This window comes from Theileria annulata, chromosome 2 (genome assembly GCF_000003225.4).
Source record: "Theileria annulata chromosome 2, complete sequence, *** SEQUENCING IN PROGRESS ***".
NCBI lineage: Eukaryota > Apicomplexa > Aconoidasida > Piroplasmida > Theileriidae > Theileria > Theileria annulata.
This window is the reverse complement of record NC_011099.1, coordinates 68,632-84,721: the sequence shown is the minus strand read 5'-3', so window position 1 is coordinate 84,721 and position 16,090 is coordinate 68,632. Positions and strand designations below refer to the sequence as shown.

Genomic DNA, 16,090 nt, shown 5'->3' with positions numbered 1-16,090 from the left:
ATAGAATAGGAGAAATTAAAAGATATATATTTTCATTTCAAGACCAAATACATTTTATTCAATTAAGTTGGTTGCATTTTATGTTTAATTTGTATAATATGTGTTAGTAGTTTAAATTTCAATTCATATTTTAAAAAGCTGCCTTTTCAGAAAATAATTCCACTAAATTTCAGTTTTGTCGTCATTCAATACTGAGTGAATTTTATGTATAGTAATTTTAATTTCAAATGTTATAATCTAATCGAACGTAATGATTAAAACATAGTTTAACGAGTCAAATTTTAAACACTCTACACAATGAGCTGGATTTGGAAGGATCAAAGTTTTATGGAACACGTTTGCAACGAGTTCCTGTCGTTCAACCTAGGTTCAGTAGTTCCACCGACATTGCTGTCTCCTTCCTCAAATCTCAACGCCTCAGCGAACTTTATCGTAAGAACAATTAACAAAACGTTGGAAAAGAACGGAAATTTAATCGCGTCAGACGTATATAAGAGTATCTTGAAATCAAAGGAAGTTATAAGTACAACAGATAGTATATTGTGGCAACACTTGCAAGATGCAGTAACCTCAGCAGCAACTGGAAATTATTCACTCCTGTATGGATTCATATTCAGTATGATAAACAGAGTACGAGACCTGCATGATGATGAGTGGATTTTGGTGCCAGGAGGAGTACTTTTATCAGAAAATAGTCCAGTGGAACAGCTGTGTTACTCCATCTACAAGTGCAGAGGCTCAAGTACGTACATCTTTTGCGTAATCAACAACGGAGGCCATGGACTAAAGTATCATTCGTGTAGAGTTAACAAGGGAATTAAACTTGGAACAGTACAGAGAGATTCTACAGTAGTATTGAAAGACGTTAAGTCAGACTCACTCTTACACTCGTCGTTCTGGTTCATGCTATACAGACTCCTGTATGTTCCAAGTTCACATAACTACGAAATACTCTACACAGTACTGTTGCCATTTCTAAATAATAAATCACTATTGTTGAACTGGAAAATAGAGACGAATTTAACATCGAGTGCCTCAAAAGGTGTTACGAGCAATAACGCAAATATAATAAATAATAGTAAAATAAGTTCAGACGATTCAGGCAATAAAAAGCTCCTAATCGAAGCTTTTACACAACTTCATGAAACACACGAGTCAAAACAAGTGAAGACGGAAAGCGCACGATCATTATCAATGGAACTCAACAATAACTTGGGCGGAGTTTGGATTGACGTTCCAGTTAACAAGTACAAACCTTCAACAATGTTTGAGTCTTTGATGTCATTAGTCGAAATAATTCTACGACATAACGGCGCGAAGCAGTGTGATATTGACCTGGTGTTTATCATGCTGCAGCTTTCAACATGCCTAATAATACACGAAGATATTGCTAAACTTACACAAAATGAAGCACAAGTACATTTGGGGCATCGGAGTACTCTTTTGTTCATACAGCTTTCATGTAAAAAGCTCTCAATGATGGTGGCCGAGTCACTGCTTCAAGAATGTGGGAAGTCGAAGTTGATAGATATAGACGAGGATGCACTGACCATAGAACAGGCATCAGACCTGTCAAACTCTATTAACTCACCACAAAGTGATGTAACGAGCGCAGTAAATTCAGTGGGTTCAATAAACACAAAGAAGGAATTATATACTCTTATATCCCACCTGATTAACAGTATAGATAAGAAGGTGTGTGAAGTCGTGCCAGGAAAACTAATCGGTATGGGTAATGGCTCCTGTACAATGGATCGCAAAATGTGTTCAATCGCAAATAACTTCGGGTTAAACCTGGAGTTTGATAATTTTGGAAAGTTCAGACTGGATGGAGCAAACGTTAATGAGCTGGCCAAAGGAACACTAAAGTCCTTAATACTTCTACCAGTCGAGTTGACGAGCGTAGACTACCCAGTGAAGGACTATACAGACCTCTGTAAAGTTCTGAGAAAGTGTGTACAAACCTGTACAATACTAAGTAACCAAAGAGATGCAATGCCGTATACATACGCATGGAGATATCAACTGATTAAGCACGTTGTCCTGAATCTGCTACCAATACCGCTCCCAGTCACCCATATCAACGAGGAATCTGGAGAGAAAACGGATTTTTGGACTAGTATGGAAATGTTGAGAGAAACGCAACTGGACTTGCTGAGGCTTTTGCAGCTCCTGGCAAGGCATCTATGTTGTGTATTTAGTTCACTGGTTAAAACAAGACAAATTGAAGGTGAAAAGACGGTGCTATTCGCAGCCATCTGCGCAGTAACTGATGTCATAGTTCGAAAAGTAGCCCTTGATACCCCGTCATATTTGTCACTTTTTTATTCAGGTATTTTTCGGCCTATCTTATTTATTTGTATAGTTAGTTCAAATGAATGAGTGATATTTTGTTGTAGGACGTTCAGATGGACCGATAGGAAGTTTTGGATTTTTTCTGGGAAATTTCGCAAATGAGTCCTCGTTTTATGGACTAACAGACCCAATGGTAGTAATTGTGAGAAACAAGATTCTAGAATATTTTAAGTCACTGGAGAAAACAGTGGACAAATATAATGTGCTCTTTTCGTGGGAAAATAATATGGAGATCAGTAAAGGAGATGAACTATTGCTTCAATTACTCTCGCTGCAGCTAGGCTTTAACAGAAATCCAGACGATATCAGAAAATACTACGTCAACGAATCGAGCGAATTCAGTTGTGTGTTCCCGGAATTTGCAAACCTGAGAGATGTAGTCTTTTTGGCAAAGTCAATTGGTTGGTCACAAAACTCGATCAGTATAAGTAGATATTCATTGGAAGATAGCACACTAAAATATTCTTTGAATAGTAGCGGAAGCTCAAGCTGTACAATAAGCGTGAAGGTGTTTGGAAAATCATTAAAAGTATCACCAATTGTAACAAGCAGTAAACGAGGAGTCAACGTGTCATACTATAGAAAAATGATGAAGTGGTTCTCAGGAAGCAGTAGTAAAAATATAACAAGCGCAGCAGATCCACACAACCTCACAGATATCGAAATCAATAATGAAACTGATGTCTTGCACCTTAGTTCGTTCCCAGATTATGGAGGAAAGCTAGGAAGAAGGGATAGCGAAATCCTCCTTCAGTATCTTACAGCAAGTTATGTGAGAATCCCACTAGTAACGCAGTTTTTCAGTGATGAGGCTAACTTGCAAGCCTTAGTCAGCGAAGAATTACAAAAGGTGGTTGTAGCAAGTATATTCGAGCCTGGAACATGGCAGAGCAGTACCATGGGATATAAATTGCCCCAAACAGCACCAGTACAGACGAGAGATGTTCTATCTACAAGCCTAGGACTTTTGTTCAACGAGATTCTAAACTCACCAAATTGCCTGTTGAGCAGCATTGAACAGATGTTAGACCTAACGTTGCAAAGAGACCATCATGTGTATACAGGAGAGTCCGCTAAATTATTACTGTTCATTTCTAAGCTGGCAGTTTATGTTTCAAACTATATAAAAATCGTAATAGAGTATAATAATCGGTCTAAAAGTGAGTCAGCAGATTCAGGCAGCTTCCAAAATTTGAATTACGTACCGGAAATAGTAGTGGACGAAGAAACCTTCAAAGAATTAAATAATTTCCAGAATAGAATAAATAAATTGCTAAGAGAGTCAGCAAGAGTGTTGACAAAGAGAGCTATAAAGGCAGAGATAGCAAATGAACATAATGCTGCAGCGGCGTCAATGGCACATGTGGCCCTTATATATAATTATCTTATTTTATTAAACCAAACCGGGTCTAACTCAGCAGCAAGTTCAAGCAGATCAAGTTCTGGTCAATATGAAGACCTATATATAAAACTAGCAAGTTGTATATTCTTTGTATTTGTACACCACCAATTTAATGTCGAGCACTGTTCAGGAATGGATACAGAGTCTGAAGAGGATCCCTTATGCCTGCCGGATATGGAAATGTTTAGTGTTATGCAAACTTCGAGAAACCTACTCCTGAATTACTTTAGAAACACAACAGACGTTAGTTCTAAAATGGACCATTTAGTCAAGGTCGTCTCAAACCTAGGGTCAACAGGAATGCAAAATCAAAATGCAACATCTGAAAATTATAATCATCGTTTTGATAAGAATGAGAATCAGAAAGAAGTGGATATTTGGCAAGAAATATTGACGCCTAGCTTGTCCGGAAGGTTTACTAAAGCATCAGCAGCACAAAAGGCACTTTTACAAATAACAAAGTAAGTGAAATAAATAAATACTAATACTATTGTTATTATTATAAATAATAATATTAACACAATTTTAATAAAATAATTTAGTAACGAAGATGATATTGAGTTGGATGACGTCTTGTTGGAAAGTTTTTATGTTGACGAAGAGTTCGAAGACGCGACGCAAACAAGTTGGGGATTTGATTCACAAGTTACAACCGGGATTAAAGAAGAATTACAAGCTCCACAAACTAAAGGTATGATTTATATATATTTATAATAAATATTAGTTGAAGAGAAGGAAAAACATGATAAAGGATTAGTTGCAAGCACAAAGAACCAAGTGATTAGTAAAACAAACAAAGCTATTAAACAGTCAAAATCATTGGGTAAGAAAATGTATCGCAAGTTGAAGAAGAAGAGTAAAAGAGTAGACCAAGTTACGCCATTAGATAAGTATGAAAATTGGCTAAAGATGAAAGTAATGCAACATTGTGATATTGAAATTAACTTCCAAACAGCAGAGTTCTCATTAAAGAAAAATAAACTCCAACTCCTGGGACAATGGGTTAATAATTACGAACACTTTGTAAACATATTTGGAAAAGTCACAAATAAAACTACAATACAATCTGCAACAGTACAACTCCATAAAAATCGTCACTGGCTACGCCTAACAGGAAGAGACTATGATCTAATAAAATGGGAACCAGATGATCAACAATACCAACTCTCAAACAAAACCACGTTCAAGTATGTTTTTACATAAGTTTGGGTTTACATATATAAATTTTTGTGAATATAATAATATTAATTTAGGTATAATAACCCGCCAAAAGGAATGGAATGGGTCACAAATATTTTGGAACCTTTCATATCACAGTACGCATCAAAATGGAGCTTTTTCATAGACCGAGATGTAGTTTCAAGAATAACTCAGAACTCATCAAGTACTGATACGTTTTATGATGATTTCCAAAATCCAGATGATGAGATGGATTCATTGAGAATATATGCCCAGTATACAGCCCCTATTCAGCCGCCATCAGGAGGGAGTTATAACCTTGTAACGACAAGTCCAACAAACAATGATATCCCAGTGGATTTGTTCTACCAGAGTAGCATGTGTAAAATGATTGATTATACACAAGCATACGCACCACAGGAACACGAAGGCTTGATCAGAATTGCAACAGATACATTCAGCACCATCAGCAACGTAATTACAGATACAGCGTCAACGATAACCAAATTGGCGGGAACAAGTAGTAGCTCTAAATCGAAAGAAAAAGAAAAGGAAAAAGAGAAGGAAAAGGAAAAGAGTTCTAGAGAAAAGAATGTTAAAAATAGTATGGTAAATAAGGAAGTGTATGTAACAAGGTCACCACCGTGTATATACGTGTTTGATATTTTGGAAGTTGGAAGAACCTGGTACAGATCATTGTGCTACTGCAGCGATGTAACAATGTCATTCTGTTCATCAATACCTCGCTACATAACAACAAGTAACTTGTATTCGAGTGGTAACGTGGCAAATAAAAGATGTAACATAGTACTTGGAGATCCCATGGACCTTAGCAACACGGTCGTTGACCCGTCACTCTTAATCATACGTCATAAAAAAATGAGTAATACAGCTGATGAAGTACAACGATTAAACAGCATTGATTCAGCTTCATCATCAGACTCTGTTACAAGTAAGGGAGTGGAATATGAGATGTATGTGTTGCCAAAACTGTTGTATGGGTTGCTACCACAAGTGCTTTTGGATGAGTATCAATTTTGGCAGAATCTCAAAACCTCAGATTTAATAGGATACCCAATCAATCAAACTAAAACTAACTCGATGGAGATAGAATTGGAAACAGAATCTGAAGATTCAGTAGTGGATGATGTGACGAAGAAAAATTACATAGTAGTGGAACTCGTGAGTTTGGGGCCAATAGATACAGGATATTTCCAGCAGTCAGAAGCTAAAGCAACAGTGTGTAGAAGAAATAAAATGATAGATGATGTGTATTATTTAGTAAATTTACAAAATACTAAGGACAGTACTATAAGAGACTTTGTTTCAACGTTAACGAGATTAGATGATTTGTCCCATATTCTAGCATGGTCATTACAATCTCAAGTGTACGAAAGTAGTTCAGGACTCTCGACAAGCTCTGATAAAGTTACGAATAAAATTGACCTAATAGAATATACAAAGCTTGGGCTGACATTTAGGTTGGATGTGACAAAGTCAAATAGTAATCGTTATATATGCGATGAATATAACGGACTGTACTTGAATTATGGAGATGTAAACTCAAGTCCACTGACAAGTAAGTTGATTCGAGGTCTGGAAAACTCGTTATTGTTGTCTGATGATGACGGAGAACTGTACATTCTTGTGAGTACAGTACGTTGTCCAATGAGAATATACCCAAATGTACCAAACTCACAAGTGGCCTCAACAACAATTTATAACTATTTGGTTGGTTTAGCATGGCCAGAGTTGGTGTATGATGGGCATAATCCAAACTGGCTAAACAACTTGGATAGCAGACATTATTTGTACAAAGTTCACACGAGTAGGTGTTTCCTATTTGTGCCAACAAGTTCGAGTCTGCTCTATTTGCTCATGTGCAGATTCCTGGATCGACAATATGAACAAGTGTGCCGACTTAGTGCAAACATGATATTCGATCAAGTACAAAACGATGAATCTATTCTATTTTGGTCAATATTATCGAGAATTGACTCAAGTAGAGATACACACCCAGATGCATACGCAAGTAGATTACATATACTCTTGGCAGCACATAAACAGGGAATGACAGTTAGTAAAGGGATTAATATACTTACAGTATCAACAAATAAGTTCAAAAGAGGATTTAGTGCATTTAAGTCAATATTCTCAGGACGCAATACATCTGAAACATCTCACGATAAGCATGTATCCAACAGTTTGAGTAATACACAATTGAACCAAGACAAGGATGATAAGATATTTATTAATTGGCAGCTCCATCAAGAATTATGCTATTATATTAACTTAAACAGATTTGTAAGCGCAGGCTGTAAATTAAGCTTAGAGGAGGAGTTAGAACTATTGTCTTTGTGTCAGTCGTATTTCAGTAGTTACCCACTTTTATCCAACAGATATTATCTTCTTCACTCGCTAAAGAAGAGTGGAAATATGCTGATAAGAGAACACGTTGTAGCTAACGATATTGAGTTTTCAGTCCCGAGTAAGCCCATAGTAACAAATTTCGATGAGATAGTTGACCGCTCAGTGGTTGACAAAAACCTGTTAATTGATGCCGCAACATCGTTTACAACAATTAGATATAAAAGACCACAAGAAATGCAGAGCGGACCAAACTCACTAGAATTCGTAGATAAAATGTTGCAAAAGGGAATGACAATCTCGGAGTTCATGACGGTCTACGAGCTTTTGCTGGGAGTGTTCCCATTATCGACGTTTCCAAACGAAAGTAGCCATGGCTGGGGGGCGATTCTGACGAGAGTAATAAGTTATAAGGAAAAGGGTTCTAAGAACGTAATGATGTCTACACTAAAGGTTCTTTGCTCAAATCCGTCTTTAGCGCCACACATGCCACCGTGTCCAGAGGATTTGAATAAAAAGAAACAATTCACAGCAATGTTCACAAGAGTGCATCAACCAGTACATAAGTTTTTGGGAGATCTACAAAGAGTTTTCAACAAGTTGGATGAAGATAAGGAAATTTCATGGGATTCAACCGCTAAGTCAGTTAGTAGAATAGATTACGTGATAAAAATGGATTCAGTAATACCAAAGGGAACCTTGACAACACCATGGATGTTCCGTTCATACTCTACAGATTATGGAAGAACACAGTTTAACATGAAGAATTGCACAATTAAATCCATCACAATCACAAATGATTTGCTCAAAGATATGTCAACACAACTCATTTCTGACAACATTTTGTTGGATTTGTATAACTCTAAAACAAACGGAGTTGTTCCAGATGATGAATATGGATTTGGAAAGAACAAAAAAATGCCAATTGACCTGGACAATCACTGGATAATGAAGTATGACGTGTGTAAAAAGTATATGGAAAGATTAAAACTAGAATACCAGAGATATCTAGACCAACAAGAGGAACAATCAGTAATGATGAACTCATATGTGGGATTTGATGAACAGACCATAGATGAAACCATTAAAGGAGATAAAGATCAATTAACCAAAGGAGTTTCACAACTTACAACCCTAAAAGAAAGATTATTGAATCTATTCAAGTCAGATGGACAGTTCATAGACTCTTCAATTAAGACAGTCTTACATCAGGCAAATTCTATAACTTCAGCAAGTTTACCTCCACAAACTGGTTTTTCGAGTCCAACCGCCACTAATGCTTCAGGGACAACAGTTGATGGAGTTACTACGATGGTGGATAAAATGAGTAAAGTTGGAGGGAATATAAAGGCTGTGGTGAACACAACAATTAAACAGGGAATAGGTAAAAATACCGGCATTAATATTAAAAATGTGATTAACACAATAACCAAGAGTCACCACGCTCAAGATAATCAGTTCCCGGTATTAAACTACAATGATGGAAATTTGGCCTGGAGTTTTGTGTTTGGAAAGTTGGGAGGCTTGGAAAGTATGATAACTTTCGAGCATCTGGTGGAGTGTTTAGTTTCAAGTAAAGGTGACCATAGTCTGAGATATTTAAATCCATTTATCTCCGATACGAACGAGATATTCTCGTTGGTTGCAGTAATTATGTTGTCAGTAAACCGCCGAATACATGTGGCCAAGTGTATATCATTGCTACTTTCAATATTACAGGCAATAAAGAGATTATATAACTTGCTTTCACTACATAGTACAGCCTCAACAACTGATGAAATTAACATGCTAAAGTGTGAAATTGTAACATCATCGAAGCTATTGTCTGAAAAGTTAAAGATTTCAAGACACTATATCAAGAATGAGAGTAAAGGAATTCAGTTTGACCCAAGGTTGTTGCTTTTTGAATTCAACTGTGGTATATTGTTATACAAGAGGCAAGTGGAGCTGGTGGAAAACTTTACGAAAAACGCGAAAAACAATAATAGCTGTTGTCACCAGATGATCATGGGAGAAGGTAAGACAACAATAGTGGGTCCCCTTCTGTCTTTGCTGTTAGCTGACGGAGAAAAACTGTTTATACAAATCTGTCCCAACTCATTGCTTGAGTTCACTAGGTCAACACTAAGAGAAACGTTTTCAGCAGTGATTAAGAAAAATGTTTACACATTCAAGTTCACAAGATTTGATAAAGCCACACCTGAACTATACCTGAAGCTTTTACAGGCAAAACAAACAAGATCAGTTGTGATCGCAACACCAACAAGTATAAAGTCGCTTTTCCTCAAAGTTTTGTACTGTTTCCATAAACTGGAGTCGGGAGAACTAAAACACGATGTGTCTAGAAGAGTTAATAATTTGCACAAAAAACTGGTAGGTATCTGGAACATGACAAGTTCCAAAGTAGTGGATTTGGCATATTCTACAACAAGATCCAAGGATAGTAGTTCCGGACGTTCACCAAAAGATAATAGTAGCAAGGATAAATCTAAAAAATCCAAAGATAAACCAAAAAGTAATGAAGCTGGTACCTCAGACCTAAACAAAGAATATGTATACCAAAGAGATGTTCAACTTGAGTTAGATATGTGTCTGAGGATACTTGAACTATTTAACAATGCAGTACTCTTGATGGACGAAATCGATCTTTTGTTGCATCCACTCAAGAGTGAACTTCACTGGCCAATGGGAGAAAAGGTCCCAATATCACACCTTAATAATAGTGACTTCCAGATAAGATGGTTACTTCCATGGCATATACTTCGAGTACTATACCAGAATCCAGAAGAACAAATAGTAAAAGGAGAAAGATTTATATTCGCAAGAATTAAAAGATGTATAGAAGAGGCCGTAGTTAATAGTTATCTGTCCAACTTCCCACATATAATCCTTTTGTCAGTTAAGTGGTACCAAAACGAGTTGTTGCCGCTCATGGTAGAGTGGGTGTACCAGTTCTTGAGGACAAAAAACCTAATAGTGGAGACATATAACGAGGTTTATCAATACATTGTGAACAAGAATGTAAGTAGTAACCTGAGAAGTGTTAAAGTTTTGGTTTTCACAAGAGAATGGCTCTGTAGCATATTCCCCCACGTCATATCCAAGGTTAACCAGGTCAATTATGGCATACTGAGCCTTAAGCAAGTTGAAGAAGGATTGGCATATAACCCAAATATGCCTCAGACTAGAAAAATGCTATCAGTGCCATTTGTGGGTAAGGGAACACCAGCAAGGGATTCTGAATTCTCACACCCAGATGTATTGATAGGCTTCACAATCCTATCAACGATATATCAAGGTTTGAGATTCACAGATTTCGTCCTCACAATAAGACACCTCTGTAGCAATTTTTACCAGGAACCGGGGAAAACCGAGTTCAGACCCTCGTATAAGTTGTTTAATAGGTGGTTAAACTCAGTGGGATACTACGCTAATGTAACTCATACCTCCAAATCCACAAGCAAGAACAGTTATCATTACATAAAGTATGTGGATCCTACTGGAACTACAGAATTGAAGCCCATAAAACCAGACCATTTGAATGAACAAATGTCAAATAATATTAATGGATTTGATGGTTTGGTAGATAAAAATGCAGCTGAATTGAATGATATGGTTGAGGAGGTTTTAGAAGCGGATACAGATCGAGTTTGGAGTTTGGATGGAATAAATGTATTTGACAATGAGCAATTGACGGTCCTGTATAAAATATTGAAAAAGAGCCCAATTGTTATAGAGTATTATTTGTGCCGAGTATTGTTTCCGTTAGCAATGGAGTACTGCGAGATGCAAATGACTGCCACTGCGCAAGAACTGGGGTCTAGTATTCTCTTTCCAACCAGGCTGGGATTCTCAGGAACACCATCAGACCTGCTTCCCGTGGAAATGAACGGATGTAACTTCTCACCGGGTGTGGATGGGAAAATGATTGCAGTGTCCACTGATGAAACAATAGTCAGTGGCCCAGTTCTTCTCCCAGTTGGTTGGGACTCAGATTCAATAATTAATCTTGTGGCAAACTCGCCAGATAAACCACTTGCGCTCATTGATACAGGAGCACTCATAACGAACTATACCAACTACGAAGTCGCCAAATTACTCTTGGTAAGAGGGCTTGCCCACGTGGATGGTGTGGTATTTCTAGACGACGATGACAGGCAAATGATACTTCTGAGAAATAAATGGAATGTAACTCTATTGGCCCATTGCGGTATACCACTTCAAAAACGTTTCAGTTTCTATGACCAGATCCACGCAACTGGGCAGGATATTAAACAATCGGCAAGAGCAATTGCATACGTTACCATAGGACCCGACATGACTTTCAGAGACTTTGCACAAGGATCTTGGCGTATGAGAGGAATTGGACAAGGTCAAACAATTAAAATCATTCAACCGCCTGAAATTAATCAACAAATCAATTCTCTAACAAATAATAAAGGAGGTAATTCACACCAGACTATCTACTACTATTTAAACTATTCTATACTTATTCATAATAATATAAATTAAATATTATTCATAATATAAATTAAATATTAATATAATGGTGTAGTTTTGGGATGTATATCATGGTTACTTTTGAAGGGATTGTTGAATGAAGTGAGGTTGGGAAGATTGTTGATAGAACAATGTGTGGAGAATATAGCAAGGAAGAGGTCATTTCAAGCACTGGTGCAAGACCACCTTAATATAGGAGGAAATGTACACTTGGGAGCACACGTGCAGCTTTTCAGAGAGTTTAGAGATTTCGCAATACCGAACACATTTGCACCAAAAGTTACGTTGAATAAAAGAATACTGGATTTCAGTGCAAGACACCAAATTTCACACAACCAACTCAACTCAATCACAACCTTTCTGAACCAGCAAGAGATAAAGGACGACTTTGTCAATATGAACTACTCAAATCAATTTGATATTACCAAAAATAAGTATAACACTGGACCAGACTACAGTTTCTCAGGACATGGGTCCTCAAGAACTAGTAACATTAATCAAATGGGTAATAAGACACAGGATTTGTTCGCACTAACAGACGACGAAGATATGTTTGAAACGCAAGACGCACCGAAACCCGTAAGTTCTAGAGAAATTAACGACTATTTGGGAATGGAAATCACAATCGACGATGAGTTCTCAATGGAAGCAGAGCACGAGCAAGAAATGGAAGTTCTTGAGCAAGAAGAAGAAGCGACACAAATGAGAGAACAGATGAAAGAAGAAGAACATGTGACTGAGGAAGAATTACCAGCTCCACATTCTTATAGTAGAAGCGACGAAGACCTGGTTTATTGGCCACTGAATGATCTGGTTGACCCGAATAAGCATTTAGAGTTTTTACGCTGCCGTGACTTTTATTTATACAGAAAAGATGGACACAAATACAAATTGCCGTTCCCAGAATATTTATCGATAACCCCAAACTTCTACAAGATCAAGTGGTCCTCAAGTACATATAGAAGAATGAAGAATGTTTTAGTGGTTGTGGATGTAACCAACCAAACAGAAGATATGACTAGAATTCTTCAAAATAACCATGCACACCAAAGCTCAATGAACACCTATCATAGTTACTCAGGACAAACGAACCAGATTTCTATACCAACAAATATAGTTTACGATGTCATGAGGGCATATGAGGCTCTGGATGATAAGTATATCCCAAGAGGACACGGTAGCTCTGGAGCTATTGTAGACTCTGACTCAAGTTTATCAATTCTACACGCAGTGGACCCAGAAGGCCCAGACGAATGGGAGCTCATTAGTGAACTTGTAACATTGAATATAAACAAATACAGAGTCGAAAATAAGACGAATATGATTGGAGTAAACGATTTCCTCTCGTGCATACAAAACTTGTACTCGATTGACCCAACTAGAAGATACATTGTTGTGACTTTGGCGGAGGCAGAAGCGATCAGAGCATGGCTGCATAAAAACAAAAAAACTGGTACCAAAATAGCACTAAGACACTTGGCAGCTAAGTTCCAGCCCTTTGATTCTAGCGCAGTATACGCACCAAAATACTTTGATAAACTAAAGTGCCTAGTTGGACTCCAGTCGAGAGTTGTTAACAGCTGCCTTCGTTTTTTCAATTCTGAAGTACAATTCTCAGAAGCACAGATTGCAATACTTTCAAGTATCCTCAAAGGTGTAAGCCCCCAAGATAGGTTAGCCTATTATCAAAACTTAAGAGAAACACGTTTAGTGGTTCAGAATATGAAAATGGCAATAAGTTATTGTGAATTGTTAGGAAAACTTTTCTCCCATAATAATATTGACGATTTCGTTATTCGACTCATGTCATTAAAGTTTCAGCACCTGATGGACCAGAAAGGAGGTCCATCATGTCTCCTTTCATCTCTTAAGTGTGATAAACTCTCGTATGCACATCTGGACAAAATTCTTAACCCAAACCCACAAAAACCCTTGGCCAAAAATGAAGAGTTAAAGGCCTTTTTCACAATTATCGATATTGACTGTGACGGAGTAATATCTCTGGAAGACCTCCAAAACATATACCAAGAACCAACGAAGCCATCGCTACTTAAAATTATAACATCTGTTCAGTTCTCTCTAGTTAAATATAAACAAGTTAGGCTTGTGGCTTCTTGTTCAACACTGTTGTCATTTACCGCAAAAAGACTCACACACGTAAAATCGGAAACTGCAGTTATATCTCACTACTTTGTACCCACCAATTCAACCACTAATGTGACACTTGGTGGGCTTGGCATGGATTTAGAAATGCACATCAATGTTTTGATGTTAATTCGAGGAAATGGAATAGATTTGTTTATGAAGCCGCCTTTGAGTTTTAAAGCTGTTTGGAAGGACCAAGTTGACCAAAATTTGGTACTTTGGGAGCCCGAATCTCCTACTGGATACTCCAGCATAGGATTGGTGGCAACCACAGGAAATCAGCCGCCCAAAACCACCGTACACTGCACTCCAACCAAATGGCTCGAAGTTTTAGATAAATATGATACTATTGTTCTCGATGGAGTTGATTTCGAAAACCAACCACTTAAGCTTACGGTGTACTTGGCGAATGGAGTACTCAGTCTCAGCCCGCCCATGAGGCTCATGTACGACAACTTCGCCCTTCAGCAGGACTTTTTCGACGACTCAAACATCCCTGCTATTTTACCTCTATAATATAATATAAAATAAAATAAACTACATTAAATATTAATGTTTTATAAATTTGTTAAATCACTACTGTACACCAAATGTTAATTAGAGGTTATTATTATCAGGAGTACCCTCAATCCAGTTACCCTCGTAAATACAAAACACTCGATTAAGTTTTTTGCCGTCAGAATCCTTGAAATCCAACCTAAGCCTAGTTGTTTTGTCGGATTCAACTTTTCCAGTTACCTTTGTGCAAAATAAATCACCCGTTGATTCCCAGACAACTTTGTCACCTTCAGATACTTTAATTATATCAAAATCTTTTATAGGCTCATATGTGTAGGACCCATTTTTGTTAGTAATTTCGGCAGAATATTTGCAATTTTTCGCATTTCCTTTTTTCTCAATATCCAAATAAACGGTTTTATCTGGAATCCAGATTCCGTCACCCTGGTCTATCAAAACAACTTCAGATGTATTCGAACCATCTGTTGTATCTAGAGTTATCTTTACAAGATTATCTGATTCTATAGTGGTTTTTACTTTAGTGCAATACCAATTTCCGGTAGCCTTCCAAAATAATTGAGCAGTGGATAAAAAAGATTTTGAAAAAACTAGAGCAATCTTTTTATTATCTTTGGGAGTATAAGTGTTTTCTCCATTTTTGTTGGCAACATTACTAGTGAATGTGAAGTCATCGTTTCCTTTGTCTTTAATATTAACAGCAATTGTACCTGATTCATGGTAAAAGCCATGAACTTTTTTAAATGTTTTTTCTTTATCAGAACCGTCACTTATTATTTTTATAACAATGATTCTCTCTTTGCCACCTTTATCACGTATTCTTACAAATTTTGAGTGTTCCCCCTCCTGTGCTTTCCAAACTGAATGCTTTTTGTAGTTAACTGCGGTAATTATGTTTGAATGTGTAGGGGTGTAAGTTCGGAAATCATTGCCACCAAATTTTTTCTTTTCAACAACGTAAAAATCATTACTACTTTTACAACTTGCCTCTAATGAAATTTCAGTACATTCTGAAGTTGAATCCCCAACACCGGTGGTGATCAAAGAATTTATATCTTCCGAGGCATTATTATAAATACATCGGTATAAACTAGTAAGGAAAAGTAGTTTTAAAACATAATTCATATAAACTGCATTTAAAAATCTACAAATAGATTACTTTATTAATTTGGATGGGGCATGTAAAAATGAATAAATTCAAAATAATCATTCCTGGTTACACAATAATATCTTCTAATCTTTACTGAATTATAATAATTTGGTTTAGCCTATTCCATTAAAATTTTTGTTAAATTTTCATCAATTTATCCTTAACATTCATACACCATGCAATAATAAATTATTCCATCAATATTAGATAATAAAATAATTTTAACCCTAGGTTTTAACTTATTATCATTTTAATAGTTTTGATATTTAGTTGATTTTAAAATGTGTAAATTAAATGAGTTGTTTTAACTTAACTGTAAATGTAGATAACCATAATAAAAGATAAATTTATCTAATTATTTGAGATTAGTGATCTATATAATTTTATAATTTGTAGTTGTCTTATTTTATTGTTTTGTATTTGAAATGTGTAGATTTTCATTAAATGATTTTTTTTATTAATATAAAAATACATAA

The 16,090-nt window shown here is 36.5% G+C and overlaps 2 protein-coding genes across 2 annotated transcripts; one reads left to right on the top strand and one right to left on the bottom strand.

Annotated features, from left to right (window-relative positions):
- Positions 1–297: 297 nt before the first annotated feature.
- Positions 298–14,464, top strand: TA15945 (uncharacterized protein; the record flags this gene model as incomplete). Its single annotated transcript, XM_946685.1, has 6 exons — positions 298–2,332; positions 2,400–4,218; positions 4,300–4,448; positions 4,482–4,944; positions 5,011–11,747; positions 11,859–14,464. The coding sequence occupies 6 exons, from the start codon at positions 298–300 to the stop codon at positions 14,462–14,464; spliced, it is 13,809 nt and encodes a 4,602-aa protein (XP_951778.1).
- An 81-nt stretch (positions 14,465–14,545) lies between these two features.
- Positions 14,546–15,589, bottom strand: TA15950 (uncharacterized protein; the record flags this gene model as incomplete). The annotated part of the gene is made up of 1 exon (XM_946684.1): positions 14,546–15,589. The coding sequence occupies one exon, from the start codon at positions 15,587–15,589 to the stop codon at positions 14,546–14,548; it is 1,044 nt and encodes a 347-aa protein (XP_951777.1).
- Between the last annotated feature and the right edge of the window lie 501 nt (positions 15,590–16,090).